The sequence below is a fragment of the Tenrec ecaudatus genome, chromosome X, assembly GCF_050624435.1.
Source record: "Tenrec ecaudatus isolate mTenEca1 chromosome X, mTenEca1.hap1, whole genome shotgun sequence".
NCBI classification, from domain to species: domain Eukaryota; kingdom Metazoa; phylum Chordata; class Mammalia; order Afrosoricida; family Tenrecidae; genus Tenrec; species Tenrec ecaudatus.
Genome location: NC_134548.1, coordinates 142,164,286 through 142,183,901, shown reverse-complemented (window position 1 = coordinate 142,183,901; position 19,616 = coordinate 142,164,286). Strand labels below are relative to the sequence as shown.

Genomic DNA, 19,616 nt, shown 5'->3' with positions numbered 1-19,616 from the left:
AATCATTGGAGCTTTGCAACCAGTTTATAAGTCTGCTGCCCCATAGAAAACCAATTGTTAAATCTGACTAGACCAGAGGAAGTACACTGGTACAGATAAGAAAGCGATGAAATTAAAAAAAAGAAAAAGAAAATGACGAAACACAATTTTCCTCTAGTTCTTTAATGCTTCCGCCCCCACCCCCCCCATCATGACCTCAATTCTGCCTTACAAATCGTATTAGACCAGAGCATGTGCACTGCTACAGATAAGAGCCCGCAACCCAGGTAATCCAGGACAGATAAGCCCCTCAGGGCCAACAATGAGAATAGAGTTACCAGGAGGATTAGGGGAGGGTGGGGGGAGAAAAGGGGAATCGATCACAAGAATAAAAATATAACACCCTCCCAGGGGAATGGACAACAGATAAAAGGGTAAAGGGAGACATTGGACAGCGCAAGACATGGAAAAATAATAATTTATAAATTATCAAGGGTTCGGGAGGGAGGGGAGGGAAAAAATGAGCTGATACCAAGGGCTCAGGTAGAAAGCAAATGTTTTGAGAATGATGAGGGAAACAAATGTACAAATGTGCTTGACACAATGGATGGTTGTATGGATAGTGCTAAGAGTTGTAAGAGCCCCCAATAAAATGATTAAAAAAAAGATAAAAATGGACAAGTCATCATATGGCTTCATTTAACAGCAACAACAACAACAACAAAAACCCCCAAACAGTGGCTATTTAGGGGATCTGCTAGGCCATTGTGTTCAAAGCAGTGAGGTCAGAAGACCAAGGCAATTGTGGGGACTTCAAATGGGTAATCTTGATGGTTTTTCTCAAAGAATACAATGATGACCATAGGACCTTATTAGTAAAAAGTATTAAGAAAACTGCCTTAGTGAGAAAAAGGCCATGGAAGTTGTGATGAGGACTGCCCCCCCGCCCCCATCATAACATTGTTCATTCTTTGAGGGTAGTAAGCACTGTCTTATGAGACTTCCCTCAGGAAACCTTCATCCAACCAGCCTACAGCCCTGATCATATCCTTCAAGTTGTTCCTCAAACTTAAGAACACTGAAAATCAACACCATTCAAGTCCCTAGAGGATGCCAGAACTGCCGAATTGCTCTGGTGTCCATCTAAGAGCAGAGTTTTTCAGAGAAAGGTTAGAGAGATGGAAATGCTGACTTAAAAAGAGATCAACCTCGTGTTAGGTGCTGCCCCATTGGTTCCAACTTAGAGGTCCCTTACGTACAGCCGAGCAGAACACTTAGACTCTCCATCCTTAACAGTTGTTTGCATGCTTGTGCCTCTGTCCCTTCATCTGGTGAGGCCTACGTGAGGTTATGTCAAGAAATAATAGTTTGTACAATTTGATAAAGGCTTCTATGATTTTTTTTCAAGGAATGTCTTTTCATGTTGAGAAATTTGATCTGAAAAATGTTCCGGTCCTTTTGCCTTTTAACTGAATTTTATAGGAAGAAATGAATATTCAAAAATAGAAAGTATGGTAGAAATCTGTGCCATTGCTCATTAAGAAAGAAACTTTAAAGATGACTGGTGTTCTGTTAACCTGGAGCCCTTGTGGTGTGGTGGTTCCGCATTGGGCTGTGATCTGATGGTCAGCAGTTTGAAACCAACAGCAGCTCCAAGGGAAAACGGCTGGGTTTTCTATTCCCATAAACAGTGACAGTCTTGGAAACCCCCCGGGGGGTCACTCTCAGTCAGCACTGACTCGATGGCAGTGAGTTGTGTTTCAGTGTTCTGTTTCTATAAAGCTTTACTTACGGGTTACGTGGTGTAGTCTTTGATAAGAGCTTTCATGCTATGGATTCTTTTTTTAAAAAATCACTTTATTAGGGGCTCAAACAAGTCTTATCATAATCCATACATCAATTGTGTAAAGCACATTTGTACATTTGTTACCCTCATCATTCTCAAAACATTTGCTCTCCATGTAAGCCCCTGGTATCAGCTTCTCATTTTTCCCCTCCCTCCCTGCTCCCCACTCCCTCATGAACCCTTGATAATTTAAAATTATTATTTTATCATATCTTGCACTGTCCGATGTCTCCCTTTGCCCACTTTTCTGTTGTCCGTTCCCCAGCTATGGTATCTTTTGAATCTAATTAAATATGTGGTTTCAATTTTTTTTTAATTAGGAAGACTCACTGATCAGCAGTCTAACAAACTGGCCAAAGAGGAAATGTTACAAATGATACGTCACGGTGCCTCCCATGTTTTTGCCTCTAAAGAAAGTGAGCTGACAGAAGAAAACATCACAACTATTCTGGAGCGAGGGGAAAGGAAGGTTGGTTAGCATGACATTTCATTTCCATGATGAATTTCTGTAAGATGAAGATATTCTGCATACTCATGATTCTGCCATTGGGCTGAACTACATGTTTCCCAGGACTTAAGTACTCTCTCAGAATTCATAGATTTAGGTGTGGGGTTGGGTTTGAATTTTAGTGAGAAAGATTAAGAATCAGCCTTTAACAATAGCAATCTTACACCTCATGCTTATTGAAAACATTGCTTAAAAGTCAAATAATCTTTCTGTTTAAAGACTTGTATTTAAAGACTGCAGTTTTATTAGTATATTTTATATAAGATATAACATATATATAATATATGATTTACAGATTAAGGAGCCCTGGTGGCATAGTGATTATGAGTTGGACTTTGAGCCTGGACGGACTGCAGTTCATAACCACCAGCCACTTTGAGGGAGAAAGACAGGGCTTTCTACTCCCATAAAGTCTCACAAACCCATAGGGGCAGTTCTCCCCTGTCCTGAAGGATTGATATGAGTCAGCATTGACCTCCTGTCAGTGAGTTTGGAGTTTGGGAGCTATTTTTTTTGCGTGGATTAGAACTTTCTACTGATGTGTGGTATTAATGAAAAATTGTTTATGAATACTGCCAAAGCATTCTGTATCAAAGTATCATTAGCTGTCTCAGAATACAAGGGATTTTGTGTTGAATTTACTTTGAAAAATGATTAAGGGTAATGTCAAACCTGTGTAAAACAGGTATAGTGTGATGTGCCCCCATGCAGACATCACCCAGTTCCAAGAACCGTCAACTTTGTCTCCAGCTACATCCCTTAAGTTCTCACCTTCCTGGATTATTTTGAAGCAAATATCATATGTAATATTACAACTCTAGGTATTCCACTGTGTGTCTTTGAAATATATGGACCCTTCTAAAAATCATACCTGGAAAACCCTTTTTTAAAAACCCAGAATAAAATAAAGTCCCTTTGTTGCAATTGGTTGCTAGGTCATCTACACCTGCCTCTTCACCTGTTGCTTCCCTCTCCCGTTACGGAGTCTTTGCTTTGATGAAGATCCTGGGCTGTCTTTGGAGTTGCCCACGGTCTGGATTTCGCTGCTTCCATCCCCATGGTGCAGTTTGACACGTTTATTCATGAATGACATTTCTCATAGATTGGTTGACTTTTTCTTGAACAGTTTTATTAGCACCTCATCCATACGTCATACAATTCAACAATTCAGTCACCGATTGTTTTCCTTTTCGGAAGGCCTTTGTTTTCGTGCTCACACCCCGGATTGCGAGCACTGTGAGGATGGCTCCGAACCACAAGCGAAATGTGCTTGCATTTCTCTTCATATTAGGACTTGACCTCACTCGAAGTATGCAGTAGAAATTATAACATGAGTACATCGTCCATGCTGGAAAAATTTGAAAGAGAGCCTCAGAACAATTTAAGAAAGTAAAATACTTGGCTCAAGTGATGTTCCTATTCAAGTTTGTGGCATTGCTTCCTTACCTTGTGACTTCACAGACTGTTTCAGGTCAAAACCTGCCTCTTAAAAAAGGTAGAGAATGCAGAGATTTTCTTTGATAAGCTAGTCAATGGTAGTTTCTAATGTCAGTGCATTCAACTTTAGACCGCAGAGATGAATGAACGCTTACAGAAAATGGGAGAGTCGTCTCTAAGAACTTTCAGAATGGACATGGAACAAAGTTTGTACAAATTTGAAGGAGAAGATTATAGAGAAAAACAGAAGGTAACTCATCACCCTCAACCATTAGCAGTATATTAGCATTTTCTCCCCATTGCAGCTATAGAGTCACACTGGTACCTGTTGCAACACCTCTGCTACAGATCTGCTATCTTGAACGTATTTTCTGGTTTATTGTGGGAATTACTACTCCCATCATCATTCTTGCTAATCTTGCTCTTGAGGAGCACTGTCAGATTGTGGTGGCATACCTGAACTCGAGCTGAAATCCCAAACTCCGGCACTAATTATATGACTGGGAGCTCAGTCTTCTGACCTACCCAATGGAAGATCTGGTAGTTGGGGATCACAGTGTTATTCTTAGGATTAAACGTGTTTTAATACTCAGAGTGTCATTACAATGAATCTTGGCACTTCTTATCAGGTAATGCTTAATATAACAATATTAATGTTAACACAGAGACACTTAAATACCAGAAGGACTTAGTTACATATACACCCTTGGACATGGAAAGAAGGGTTTTGCTGATTCTATCCCATGTGTATATTTTAATATGTTCATGCCTGCACCACAAGGGTGTATTAATGAAAAGGGAGATTTCATTCATTCTCTGTTTCTCCCATTTTTTAAAGGTAAATGGAAATTAAGGCTATCATAGTAAAAAAACTTACCTGTGAAATCACTTCAGATTTTCAGAAAATGTGCAGAAACACTAGAGAATTCTCTACCCTCTCTACTTTATCATTAACCTCCCGAATCATAGTGTCACGATCACCTGAGAAGTCATGACAGTATTCCCTTTCGTTCCCTATTTATCCCCCTGTTGCACGTAGGATCGCAGATGGCAATATTGCTCTTGTATCTCTTTAGTCTCTTCCAGTCTGTGACAGTACCTTGGTCTTTAATTGTCTTTAATGATCTTGACGCCTCTAAGGTGGTGTGCTGGTCAATTGTGTTGTAGAGTGTCTCTCTCATTGGGCTGTCTGATCTTTTTGCACAATTTGAGAATTACACTTGGTTTTCCCTAGAATGTTGGATCCTTCTTAGAGTGTATTATACTCAGGGTATCTATGATAGCAATGTGGTTTATTCCTGGGGATGCTAGCCTTGATTGAAGTGGTCTTGCTGACTGTCCATTGTGAAGGTCCTGTGTTCCCCATTGTAATTGGTGTATATTGTGAAGGAGCTACTCCACAAACATTTACCCATTAATTTGGCCCCTGTTGGAGGAGCTTGCCTGCCATATGTAGGATAATCTTTACCTGGTGCCAAGTTGCTTTCCCTCGCCCGATTAAAACGGGAAGTTACCTGACAGCTGTCTCTTCTCCCCCATTTATTAATTTCAGTTACTTATTTGTATCAAAATGGACGTCTAGATCATTATTTTACTTTTGCGCTATCATCTACTCTGTCATCATTAACTTTGTTGCTCCTGTGGTTCCATAAAGTGGCTCTTTATTTATTTTTTTAGCTGGCCTAATGAATATTTTTAAAATAAAAAGAATTCTTAGGTATTGATTTGACCGAAAAGTAGAGGTGGGTGGGTTGGGGAGCATTTGCAGTTATTATGCAGAGGATGCTTGGTTGTTGCTGTGATTGCTTCTGGTGATTTTTTTGTTTCTTGGCTCATATCTGGTGGCTCTATCTGGAACCTTGACCCAGACTGCTTACATTTTACCGCGATGAGATGGAGTTGGTGGCATATCGGCAGAAGGCGGAAGTTAGCTTCCTAATATGCTTTTTAGATCTCATTATGTGATAAGAATTTTATTAATTTTGCAGTGATTCCTGCAGCTTATTGGTACTAAGAGTCTTGTAAAGTGGAAAAAATTAAGCAAATAAAGAGTCTAAATATCAGTGGAGCTACTCTACATTCTTAGAAGAAAATGCAACTTAGTAAATACCTGTTTTTTTCCTAATATAACAGGTTTTCTTAGGCAAAGTGCTTCTAATTCTACCAAAATAATGCTATATAGAGATATCAAAAACCAAACTCACTGCCACTGAATAAGATGTCTTCTCATACTGACCCTATAGGACAGGGTAGAAATGCCCCTATGGGTTTCTAAGACTGTAACTCGTTATGGGAGTATAAAGCCCCACATTTCTCATACTGTATAGCTGTAGAACTGAGAAAAAAACCCCTCACTACCATCAAGTTGATTCCAAATTATGGTGACCATGTAGGACAGAGTAGAACCCTGTGGGTTTCTGAGAAAATAAATCTTGGCTTCTTTCTAATGAATGTCTGGTGGTTTCAAACTGCTGCCCTTGCCTTTAGCAGCTCAACTCATAAATGGTACCAGAGCTCCTGATGTACAGATGTAGAGAAACTTTAATAAAAATGATGATTCTGACTTGCATTTGTACAGTTGAATGCTTGTCAGTAATTTTCCAATCCAAAATTTTATCTGTGCCCCCCTCCCCCGAATACTGTAACCTGAGATCTGATTTTATTGTCTCTTCATCTTAATTAGATAGGTTTTCAAAATAGTTTCAAATTTTGAAAACCTGGGAGAGTATTGTTTACATGTAAGTCATGAATACAATGAGATAGAGTTTCATATCAGATTTGCTACACCACTTTCATTATTAGATAACCATACCTGGGTAATTAAATCATCATGGCTGATGCTGATCCTTGAGTAAATTAACTTAATTAAGTTTGTATTACTATGATCTTGTCTAAAACAAACTAAGTCAGTATGACTTACTCTGCTTTTGAAAGTTCAGGAATTGGCTTTTAAATTTTATTTCCAATCTAAATACCTAGGCCTTCAGACAACCAGATGTAGATTTGCTAAATACATTACTTTTAGAAAGTTAAATTACTTTGCCTTTATCAATTTGAGGAAAGGTACAACATTGGTTATTTATTGTACAGTTTCCCATTACGGTCACTTCATATTAATTCATCTAAAAAACAAAAGAAGCAAATATTGTTTTGATGCTCTGGGTGTATCTCATTCTTTTTAAACATCATATTATAATATTTCTATATCATAGACTCTTCGAAGATAATTGAAAGGTTATTGACTTTGACCTTGCTTATAACTCAAAAATTCTATCAGTAGCATCTAGGACAGTAACCCTGGGTGAATGCTGTCATTTGGGGCCTGTTAGTCCTTTTAGGAGAAGGTAGCTCCCTAGTGTATATTCTCTCAGAAAACTTCTTGGATTTTGAGTTCCTGGAAGGGAGGGAGTATTCTATGGAGTGTATCCCTGATGCTGACTTGGCACATCATTTGTTAAGTTATATTGAGGAGCAGTCGACTTTCCTGTAATTCGTCACATTTGTTTTAATCTTAGGAACCAACAAAGAACGCTGTTCTTTTCTGTAAGAAGTAGTTACGTAATGTTGAGCAGCCCTGTAGGACAGAGCAGAACTTGCCCCCATAGGGTTTCCCAGGTCATGAATCTTTAAGACCGCTTCCATGTCTTTTTCCATCAGAGTGGCCGGTGGGGCCAAACCACAGACATGTTGGTTCACAACCGGTGCCTAACCTTTGCACCACCAGTACTTCATTTTCTATATGATTTACTTTGAGAATGTCACCAGCATAGTTCTCTTCAGTCTTTACTTCTCCAGGGAATGGAAGAGTTTGTAGATCTCTAAGCATCTTGATCACATTAATTTATCATAAGTTATGCCAGGGTTGATTTTACCAACTCTTAGAGAAGACCATACCAAGTTGGAACTTGGTGCTCAAAATGCTCCAGGGATTCTGTTATATCGACAGTTACGTGGCTTAAATGTAAGAGATTAGGTTATTTTCTAATTCATACCATAGTTGTTACTCAGCCCCTACCTTACCCCCTCTACTCCTCCAGTTTGTTCATTTATCCTACAAGAGTTCTGTTCTGATCCTAGTTTATGTAAAGGCACAAGAGGTGAGGCACTGTGAAATCAAGAAACTCAGCTGAACTTGGTATTACTAGTTTGCCTTGCTCCCTCTTAAATTGTCTTTTTTAGCTGATACTGGGGTAAGGAATGGTGTTACTATCAAATCTCTGTTAAGACAACTTAGGGTGTTTAAGAATACCTGAAAATTGACTTGTGACTGCTGACACATATGGCCACATTTATTCCATTACATATAATATTATTCCCATTTTAAAGATGGAGAAAATACGTCCCACATAGTTATTCAACCGGTCAGGTGGCAGAAAGAACCGGGATTCAAAGCCTGATCTCTCTGATTCCACTGACTTGTCCGTTACACTGCAGCTACCTTAGCCAAAGCTTGCATTTGACCATTTCTCTTGAGTCAGAGGGCTAGGTCATACTTCCGTCACAATGACAGTCCTCCTTTACCTCTCTCACCTGTTTTCTCATTCGCAGTGTGGTCCTTCTTGCTGTAGTCACTAAGCTTTCCTTCTTTGATGTAAAATACTCACCGATTGGTGCACATCCTTTGCAATGACTAAGGATGAACTCAAATTTAGGCCTATTAAAAAAAAAAGCCCTAAGAACGAAAACTGACTTTGGAGCTGCACTTGAGTGTACAGTAGAACATTTTGGAACATTAGAGGTTTCAATATGAGCTTATAACACAACTTGTGGTTATTTCTTGTGCCTTTGGTCCTCATGCTGTGCTGAAACCCGGATGTGCTTTGTTTTTCGAGAACAGTGTGGAATAATGAAACCCTTTGTTCTTGTTTGCTGTGTGTAGCCTGGTATGGTGGAATGGATCGAACCTCCTAAACGAGAGCGCAAAGCGAATTATGCGGTGGATGCCTACTTTAGAGAGGCTTTACGTGTCAGTGAGCCAAAGGCCCCAAAGGTAAAATGGTCTGAGGCCCGTTGTTACGTCCTATAATGGGATTCTCTTGTAACGTGATTGGCGATTTCGATGTACGTCATGTTGTTGTTGTTAGGTTGTGTCGAGTGGGTTCTGACTCACAGTGACCCTGTGTGCAACAGAACCAAACCCCACCCAGTCCCTCACCATCCTCACAATTGTTTGGTGTGAGCCCACTGTTGGTCCTTCCTCCTTGAGGGTCTTCCTCTTTGCTGACCTCAGATATTGCCAAGGCTCCCCTGCTCTGATGATGCTGTTTGGTTTCATTTTGAGTCGCGCCCCATCATCCTATGAAGTTTTCCTCCATGGAAGTCGTGAGGGTTGACTCTGCGTGGAGGAGGCGGCTTTTCCCGAGTCCTATTTTGCGCACCGTCCATTCTGAAGGGCTCGTGTTCTCGCACTCTGATCATGTTTCTGCTCTCCCTAAGGTTTTCAGTGGCGAATCCCTCAGAAGTGGGTTCCCCATTCTTTTTCCTAATCTGGTCTTAGCCTGAAAGCTCTGCTGAAATCTGTCCACCATGGGTGACCCTGCTGCTATCTGAAATACAGGTGGCATAGCGTCCAGAATCACAGCCATATACGACAAACTGCGGTGGGGGAGATAAACGTCGAACACTGACAAATCATAGTCCTCTAAAATATAACAATATAGAAAAGTACTTGATATGCCACAGTCATATATAATGGATTTCATTATGTTGCTTTTTCCATATATAAAAACAATAACAGCACATGAATATGTTCGCTTCATGCACTAAAAGCAAATACAGATACATATATATATAATTCATTTTGTTCTCACAGGCCCCACGACCGCCAAAACAACCAAATATTCAGGAATTTCAGTTTTTCCCACCACGTTTATTTGAGCTCCTGGAGAAGGAAATTCTGTATTATCGGAAGACAATAGGTTACAAGGTAAGTTAAAAAAATTTAGATTAGTATAATGTGACCGTAAACTAATGTAATCTATTAAGATAGACAGGAAGGTCTTCCATTTCAATGTAAGAATAAATCAACATAGTGATGCTTTTAAAACCAAAGAGATTTAACTAGAAGTAAATCATTAGCTTACTGAGTCACCAATGGTATATCACTAAATGAGATTAATGTAGAATTACCAAGTATTTCAAAACAATAATAACAACAATAATAATAGAGTATATTCTATCAGTAATAGTGCTTGGATGATTAAAGTGTATGTGGGAAGAAAAATGATTTGTGCATAAGTAGAAGTGAACATGTGACATAATAAGGGAAAAGTTTGACTATTTAATCTGATCCCCAAATAGTATTTCTAACTGTATTGCTGACCAATCGAGGAAAGCCTTGTTGGTTAATAAGGGTTTGTGGATACATCCTAGGTGTTAAAGATACTGGTAAATATAGTAATGGATTCTGTACTTTTAAAAATGATTGTTTGGAATTCAAAACTCTTGTTTATATAAAGTAGCCAAGATTTTATTTTTTCATGAGCACAATTTAATATTTACTACACACAGTCTATCACATGGAGATATTAAGCATGCCGAACTATTCCATGGGTTGAAACATGGTCTTCTTAATGGATGGCAAGAAATGACCAATGATAACATAATCTGCATTATGTGCAAACTGTAAGCAAATTCACATGTAGGCTGTTATGCAGTTCTCTGTTTCATGAATTGGAAGCTGTGTTTGCAAAATTGGTTTTGTGAACATTTTATTACTGTTGGAACCATATATGACCAGTTGCCATTTTCTTTAGTAGCTGCACTGTGCCTAGAAAGGCTCCCTGGATGAAGATGTGTACTCATGTGGAAGTCGTCGTGTTTATTTCAGACTAGCGAGATTCTCTCCCGTGTCTCTACTACATTGCTCTTTGAAACAGAGCACCAAGCCTTGCTTTACGTTTATGTCTCATAACTTAACAAACTTAAGAGTAACAATATACATAGGGTGGCTATAAGTGGTTAATTATAATCTAGTTAGGGAACTGTGATTAAATTGGACTGTAGGTACACCAACAAATCTGGATAAAAATTCCTTCTTAGGAAATTGTGCAAGAGTCATGTAATCCTGGTTGAACATTCAGACCAGGCATAAAGCCAGTTTCAAAGGTGGTCAAAGCAGCAATATACCAGAAGAAGCAGGCAAGTTACAGGCTCAAACTGTAAAATAAAAGTAGTAAAATTATTAATAAAGTAGTTAATGAGATCACATGAGTTAAACAAATAGCTATATCTCAGTAAGGTACATGATAATTTTAGGCCTAGTGCATTTTTCCGTTCCTTTATTTAGTGTAGAATTTGTTTAGAGGAGAATTCGTTGGAATGTCAGGCCTCAGGGACTAGCAAACCAAATACACGTGTCGAGCATTTTATCATTTGCAAAATGCTGCCATATGTACTCTGTTGGATTCGTAACAACTTGTTGAGGATAGGCCTTACCACCGCTGCTAACCACAAAGGTCAGCGATTCAAATCCACCAGCTGCTCCGAGGGAGAAAGATGAAAATCTCGGGAACCGTGTGTACGTTCACGAAGAATTGGAATAACCTTGCTGGCAGTGGAAACACAAAGTCAGAACGATTCCATCACTCATTCAAGGTTACACAGCCAGCTGAGTTGTTGTGGGTGCTGGCCTTGAACTTAGATGGTCAGTATTCAAATGCTGTGCTCGTTCTCCACTCACATCATCTGGGCAATTTCTTCTTTTTTCTTCAGGGCAATTTCTGCATGTGGTGTCAGCGTGCCTGATTCTGAAGTTCTTCAGTAAGGACTCTGGTAGCAGTGGGGTGGGGTCTTGTTTGGGAGATGGACCAGAAAAAAAATCACCTCTGATGACATAACTGTTTTTATTTCCTGACTGGAGAGACTGAGATTGTGTCCCTGTGAGAAGTACAGTGCCCACCACATCCTGGCCGCAGCTCTGGTTTTCATGTACATAGTGGCTTTCATGACAGGCAGTTTGTGGTAAGGGGGGGGAGATCTACGATGACTGGTTGGATGGTGGCCAACTGGAGGGAGGTGACGAGGGAGGAAACCTGAGGAGGCGGGAATGACAGGCAGCTGTGAAGGAAGAGGGAGCATGAAATGAAGAAGAACGCAAAAAGCTGAGCAGGAGAGGAAAACTGGCAGGGGAGCCTTGTTTGTGCATTTTGCTGTCTTCCTCCTTTCTCAGGAAGGACAGAAGAGGGAGACTAAGACAAAGGAGGACTTTTTATTCTGTTCAGTATTTATTTATAGAGCACACCATCTGTGCCTTGTCCTGAGCTAAGTACTAGAGATGCAGGGTGAATAAGACAGACCTGGGTCAGCTCCCCCCCCCCCCCCCTAGAATTTACATTTTAATGTAGAGGCAGACATTCAACAGATCCCAGTGTAGGATGGCATTATTTGTGAGGTTAAGTGCTTAAAAAGTTTTCTACAATGGACTGGAAGATCAGAGAAAGGGCCTTAGTTCACAGTCGTTTAAGCTGATGTCACAGAGATAAGTAGCAATCAGCCAAATAAAGTGTAGGAGAGAAAAGCCTGGACAGAAGGCACCTTATGTGCAGAGGGCCTTGAGTTAGGAGAAGGGAATGAAAAGGCCAGCGGAGCAGGAGAAGAGTGGGTTCACACCTTGGACGAGGGTCTCGATGGTTGTTCCCTATACCTTCTCCTGGCCTTGGCTTTGCAACATCATAAGGCATTCTTCTCTTGAGCCACTGTTGAGTCAGATCATAGTCTTTATGACGAAAACAAACCCATGGAGTGTATTTTAACTCATGGCAACTTCCAGGTGTGAGTGTAGAACTTTTGGGGCCTGTAATCTTTATGGAGGAGTTCAGTAGTGAGTTAGTTACATGTTGGGCTGCTAACTGCAAGGTCAGCAGTTTGAAACCATTAGTACTGGTGGTACAGTGGGTTGCATACTGCACTGTTAGTCCCAAGGTCAGCAGTTTGAACCCACCTGTGAGTTTGTGGGAGGGAGGTGAAGCTGTCTTATTTCTGGAAAGATTTAAAGTCTCAGAAACGTTTCTGGACAGTTGTACTTTGTCTGGTATGGGTGTTGTCAGTTAGAATTAACTTCACTGGCAGGAAGGATTTGGTTGTTTTGCGTTAGCTATTGCTAGGGAGGTTTTCCACTCCTGTAAATATGTCCAGTATTGGATGTCCTTTGGGGGCAGTTCTACTCTGCCCTATAACATCACTAGGAGTCAGAATCAACTCACGGACAGTTTGGTTTGGTTTTAAATCTTTATGGGAATAGGTCAGCAGGTCATTCTTCCTTGATGCCACAAACCTTAGAGCCCTGCTAGGTCATAGTAATGAGGTTGATAACTTTAGGGCCAAGGAAGCGCATTGGCATGCTTTCTGAGGCAGAGAGGTGTGAGTGGTGAAATGATAATACAAGCAGTTACTTCTCTGGCCCATCCTTGTTATGTTCTTTCTGAATAGTAACTCATTATCCTTCTGAATAGTCCTGGAGTGAGAGACATCCTGCTCTCCACATGAGAATGCTAAGCCACTGAAGTTGAGTGATTTGCTCACAGACATAACTTAGTAGAGTGTGATCAGATTTACATTCACTCTAGCTACTGTGCAGGGAATGGAAAGTGGCTAGCCAGAGAAATTAATCATGCAGCTCTTGAAATACCAGCTCAAGAGATGTTGAGGGCTAATCCTAGGGTGTTGATGGCTGTGGAAGGAGAATTCATTTCCTACACCTTCTAGCCTTGACTGCTTCTCAGTTCCATCTGAATTGCTTCTGAATTATCTTAAGACATGTCTTGATCTTTCCTGTGCAAGCCAAATCATACATTCTCCTTCTTGGCTCTTGCTATTAACTTGCCTCTTTTATTCTTTATCAGGAGCTGTGAACCTGGGTTCGTCGATTGAGTAGTTTTTTGGAGTCCAGAGTAGACAGATTCACAGAGAATGTTAATCATCTGCAGAACTTGCTTTTAATGATGATGTGATACAGATCCATTAGGTCACAGGTGGTGAACATTTTTTTCCTGCCAAGGGCCATTTGGATACTTAAAAGATCAATTGTGGGCCATACTGGTCAAACATTTAAGTAGTTCACTCATAACCTCATGACTGGAACTGCTTCTCTTTGGTGAGGCATGGGATGTTAGCTGGTATTGATAATTTCATAGGCCGTATATGGCTCAAGAGCTGGATGATCCCCACCCTTGCTTTAAATGGATCTTTTCAAAGGATATCCAGCATTTTTTAAACTTTTTATATCTTTTGAAAACCTAGGCCCCTAAGTGAATAGAGCGGTACTTATTCTAAGATCAACAAAGCTGTTGTAATACAAGGGGCCTTCAAAATGTTTGTGGAGAACAGATGTTTGAAAACACGTTTTGTTTCTTGTGAATTGGTTGGTTACTAGAGTAGATCCTCAGTTTTCCATTCAACAGTGTACACACATTTGTTTCATGTCATCGAATGGCAGTTACCACATCCTTTATCCCACCCCCTTCCCTGTTTTCTGTGGCCATTCATCATTTTCTTTCCTAACCCCTCCAAACGTTGTCCTTGGGTAAATGCTGCCCTTTTGATAGAAAATGGTTGGGCAATTGTAAGGTGTTCCTACCTCACTGATGTCATTGCTTCCCATATAGCGTTGTCAATTGTTAGACTGAAAATTGAGCCATAGGAGTGATAAGAGTTCAGTTTATTTAAGGGCCCTAGTTTTTTTTTTTTAAGGGCCCTAGTTTTAAGGACTCCACTAGTCTCTATCCAACCACTAAGCTGGATTTTTTTGCACAAACTTTTAGAAGCCTCTTGCTAGACTTTTATACTTTATACATGTGGCCAAGTTTTCAGTGTTCCCCTTCTGGCTCCATTATTCTTAGCCCAGGGAAGAGGTCTTGTCTATCATTGGGAACACTATAGCACATCATATTTTGTTACAGTATTTTTTGAGGACCTGCATATTTTGCCTTTGGGTTTTCTATTTTGTGACAAACCACGCCCATACCCTCAGAATTCAGCACAAGGACAGCATTATTACTGATAGGAGATCTGGTGTTAGAGGGTTTTGTTTTATTGTCCCATAGGGGGACACTTTGTTTTGCCCTAACCACTTGGTGGATAGCAGTACTTTCTGTACCAATTCTTCCCACCAGCTAAGCTTTGACCTTGATGGGATTTAGTCATATCCAGGAGCTTCCTTGCTTTTGTGACTTAAATGAGCTATGAGCTGTTGTTTAATGCATTCAATGAGTGCTTCCCTGAAATATTTACACTAGAAAAGGATGTCTTAGTTGACGTTTCAGTTGTAGAATGAAGACAAAAAAACTAAAAAATCAACTCCCCCCCAATATCTAACAGTTCAGTTGACTCTAAGACACGAAACGAGAGCTTTGCCATATTCAGAACAGAAGCAATAGAACATTCTGGCAGTTTTGTCCACTAAAATTTTTTTATAGCTAAATCAAATGTTTGACAAGCAGAAATCTTTCCATGATCTTTGTGAGGAGTGTATTATTGTAGGCTACCTAGTGTAAAATGGTCTCAGGAAAATGAGGTGAGCCGATTTTAGGCTAGTGTTTTCATTTTGTGTGCTGTCACATTTAATTCAGCAATCTATATTTCTCTGAAATGCTCCCTAAAATACCATCTCAAAAAATTGACCAAAAGAGTTTACTACTTCTCTGTGGAATATAGCTCGTAATCACGGATTGTTTAGGGTCTGAGTAGAGATCCAACGTAATAATTTCAAATGCTCCTTTTGAAAGCTGACTGTTTTATATATTGTGATTTTATTACACATTTAGGGGAACCACATCAAGACATAAAGTAGGAATACCTGAGCTAACTCTTAGATACCTGTTGAGTATTATTAGTCTATAATTTTTTCACTTGATTCTTGGAAAGTACTTTAAACTCATTCCACACTGTTGAACGTTCATGAGAACCTCAGAAAATAAAAAAGTGGATGGTTACTTTTTTAGAATGATAAATATTGAGATTTAAAAAATATCTTTGATAGGAGGAGACATGGGATTTTTAATCTGTTTCCAAAATTTGAGCAGCTATGAGCTTGCATAAAGTCTAGGATAAAATTATGCATGTAAGATTGCTGAAGCCATTGTGAAGCTTTACTCTGTTAGAAATATGGCCAGTGGCTGTGGACGATCATTTGCAGTGAATCCGTAAACCTAATGGTTTGATACCATCTCCTGGCTTTGTTTCCAATGGGGTGCTATGATGGTAAAGCAAATGAAAATTCTTGGAAGACTGTTTTCACAGATACATTTTCATCTCTTTGGGTAAATAGTAGTAGAATTGCTGGTCTGCTTGCCATTTATAAAGTGAATTTATCTATTACAAATATTATTAGTCATGCTCATGCTCTACACTTTGGTTTTTCGTCCATGCCTTCTTTTCCATTTTTATTTACCACCATCGTAGGCCAGGTGATGATACTACATTTCTAGATTATGAAAACTTAGCTGGTTCTCTTGCTTTCAGTTGCTTCCCTGCTTCGATACATTCTGTGCAAGACTTGGCCGGTGAAAATACACCTTTGACACCTTGCTCTCATTCAGAAATCTGTGCTAACTTGTTGCTGCTTACTCTGCAGAATTAAGGCCTTTTAAATCTGTCTCCACCTGTCCATACTTCTTATCCCTTCTCAATTTAAACTCTATATGCTCCTTCTTTGACACACCTGCCTTCTTAAATTTTTGCTCCAGCTGAGCATTCCATTCCAGTTTTCTCCATCTTGCCAAATCCTAGCATGTGTAGGAGTGTTTGTAGGATACAGCTCAAAACTCCACATGAAGGACCTATATACTACTTTTATATACTTATCAGTACTTACAATAGCACTAAAACCATACTAGATCTTCTGCCACTACTTTGTAAGCTGATAGTGATGATGACAAATGAATCTATCTTTTTTCTTTATATCTTTTTATTGCTCAGATGGTAAGTTTTGTACTGGGAAAACTATTAGATATAATAGTTGCTTGTAATATTTATTTTAAGTTACAATGATATAGTTTCCAATTCTATGATATATATTACAATTAGAAAAAATATGTTATGATAATTGTAGTAAAATCATGACTTTCCAACTCCCTACATGCAGTCATTTATGACAGGTGTGAATTTCAAATGATGGAAGGTTGACTGCCAACACTTTTATTTTCATGCTTTGGTAGAATATTCTAAAGAGGAGTGATGTTAAGTTGAAGATACATGGAAACAATTAGTCCACTGGACTAATGGACCTTCTCTAGCACCAGTGTCCACAACCCTGAGATCAGAAGAACTAGATGGTGCCCAGCTACCACTGCCAACTGTTCTGAAAGGGATCACATTAGTAGGTCCTGGAGAGAATGGGAAAAATATGTGGAGCAAAGGTCAAAATCATAAAAGAGACCAAGGTTACTGGAAGAACCTTTAAGACTATATGGGCCCTTCAGCCACTACTTTTTAAGTTGTCTGGTATTGATGATGGATTGTCTGATATTGATACACTGAAGGGCCCTTTGTCACCTTTTAGGCCCAGAACTAAGTTCACTTCTGTGGCTCAGTTTTCAATCAAATAATAGCACTAGGTATACACATCTGAGATCAAAAGGGGGAGCATTCACCCAAGGAAAATATTCAGATAAAAAAAATAACAGAAATGGGAAATCCTGAGAGGAAATGGGATGAGTGGTGGGAATTGTACTCAATGATAGGAAACAAAGTGCATATAGTAGTTGAATGTAAAACTCATCTGTCCTATAAGCTTTCACCCAATTCTCAATCAGAAAGTGCAAAAATGTACTGCAATGTACATACCCTCTTAAATGCATAGGGTGCGCTGTAGTTATAAGTGCATCTAGAGATGACAACAGGTGTTGGGTGGGAAGAATTCGTTTTCCCCTCCATACGAGGAATGCTATACAATACTGCTGGGCCTTCTTGGTTAGATAGGTTAGTTGTGAGCTCTGGTGGTAAGAGTGAGTTAAATGTTGTGCCACTAACCACAAGGTCAGCTATTCAAAACCACAGGATAAAGACGAAGCTTTCTGTTCCCAGAAAGCGTGATAGCCTCGGAAATCCACCTGGGCAATTAGACTCTCCTCTAGAGTCAGTAGGAGTTGGAACTGACGCAAAGGCAGTGAACTTGTGTTTGTGACACACAGAGACCCTTAGGGGTTACAATTTTAAGATCCAAGCAAACTGCTTACCTGGAGAGTCGAGTTTCTATTCTCTGTTTTTAATGAAGAAATCTGTTATTTTTCAGTTGTCAGTGCAGCTGAAGCTTGGCACTCACTCCACAGGGCCACTGCTGCCGCCAGCTTTTTGTCTGATGGCTGCTCCTGTTCCAGCTGTTTGCATACTTGGCCACGCCCTTGCTCCTTGCATTCTCTTGTTCTAGTCTCCTTCCTTAGTAATATTGTTATGATTTGGCTTCTTCATGATCCTGTCACTTTCCGTTTCCATATAAAGTTGATATCTCTATGTCTCAGCAGGCAGTAAAAACCTTTCTTTCTGCACGTAGCATAGGTTGGAGACTTGGATGTAATCTTGAGGTGCAGTACCACTTCTCTTGTGTATATTTCTGGGTGGCTACAGGTCTTTATTTCTTTTTACTGCCATTTTCTGCTTTCTGCTAATCTTTACATTTTATTGTATAATGTTGATGTCAGGGGATAAGGAGATTTTGTTCAGTTATCACTATGTATTACAATGTTACAGGGGTGTAATTTGTTCCACAGTATGATCAAATCTCAAACACAATGGAGTATTTATTAATGAGGGTTAATCCTATAATATTATACTGCACAATTAAAATTAGCCTTTTATTATGGCGATGTCATGCTAGCAGAAATGTGGAGAGAACCATGTGTCGTTCTTGGCGTTTGCAGTTGAAAGGATTGAAGATTGCTATGTGTATATACACCCTGAGTAATGGAATGTTCTCAACAATATAGTCATAGTTTCTCTATTGATTTATAGGTCCCAAAGAATCCTGATACCTCCAGTTCAACTCTGACTCAGAGAGAGGAACAAAAAATGATTGATGGCGCTGACCCGCTTACAGCAGAAGAAACTGACGAAAAGGAAAAACTTCTCACACAAGTAATGTATTTTTACTGGCTAAAGTAGTCTGGTTAACCATTAGGAAAACAGAAAATATAGATTACACTTTTCCTTAACATTTTAAAAATTCTGGTAAAAATATAGGCAACTAAGTGAAAAAGGTGTTGCTACTAAGATTCTGGTTCATATATGTCCAAACAAAGCATGGATGGCCGCAGGCACATTCTCTCAGGAATATACTTGTCTTAGATGCCTTAGAGTGCCGCCCTCCCCCTCCCCAAGGGGCCCAATCAGAACAGTGGCGTCTAAGGCGATCTGCTGGGCTAGTGAAATTGAAGACAGAGAGGTCAGCTCTGGAGGCTTTGGCAGGTTTTGTTGGTTGGTTTGTTACCCAAAGGGGTCACCTTGATAGAGTTTTTTCAGGACACAGGGCTATGGTGAGTGCTTACTATGAAAAATGTTAAAGAAACTACATTGGTGAGGAGAAGGCCAGGAGAGTTGTGTGGAGGATTTTTTTGTTTCCCATCATGAAAATGGACCTGCTTACGCAGGAGGCCAGTATTGTAATGGGTGACGTGTGGGGTTGCTACCGTCAGGGTAAGCAGTTCAAAACTACCAGCTGTTCCATGGGAGAAAGGTTAGGCTGTGTGTTCAGTTGGGTTTGCTATAGAAGCAAAATCTGATGCGCATGTGCGTTGTGTTCAGAAAGACATTTATATCAAGAAATGGCTCACAACATTGTAGAACTAGGTAAGTCCAGTCCACTTCAAGTTAGGCTTCTCGGCACGCATGGAAGCTGATAAGCAGGAAGCAGGA

General features: G+C 39.8%; 1 protein-coding gene across 2 annotated transcripts in view; it reads left to right on the top strand.

Annotated features, from left to right (window-relative positions):
• SMARCA1 (SNF2 related chromatin remodeling ATPase 1) overlaps window positions 1-19,616 on the top strand; it is an 82,598-nt gene that overhangs the window by 34,104 nt on the left and 28,878 nt on the right. For both annotated transcript variants that reach the window (XM_075539169.1, XM_075539168.1), the window contains exons 15-18: window positions 2,146-2,294; window positions 3,901-4,020; window positions 9,583-9,696; window positions 18,717-18,839. In XM_075539169.1, coding sequence (XP_075395284.1) covers window positions 2,146-2,294; window positions 3,901-4,020; window positions 9,583-9,696; window positions 18,717-18,839 — 506 coding nt within the window. The remainder of the gene's footprint in view (window positions 1-2,145; window positions 2,295-3,900; window positions 4,021-9,582; window positions 9,697-18,716; window positions 18,840-19,616) is intronic.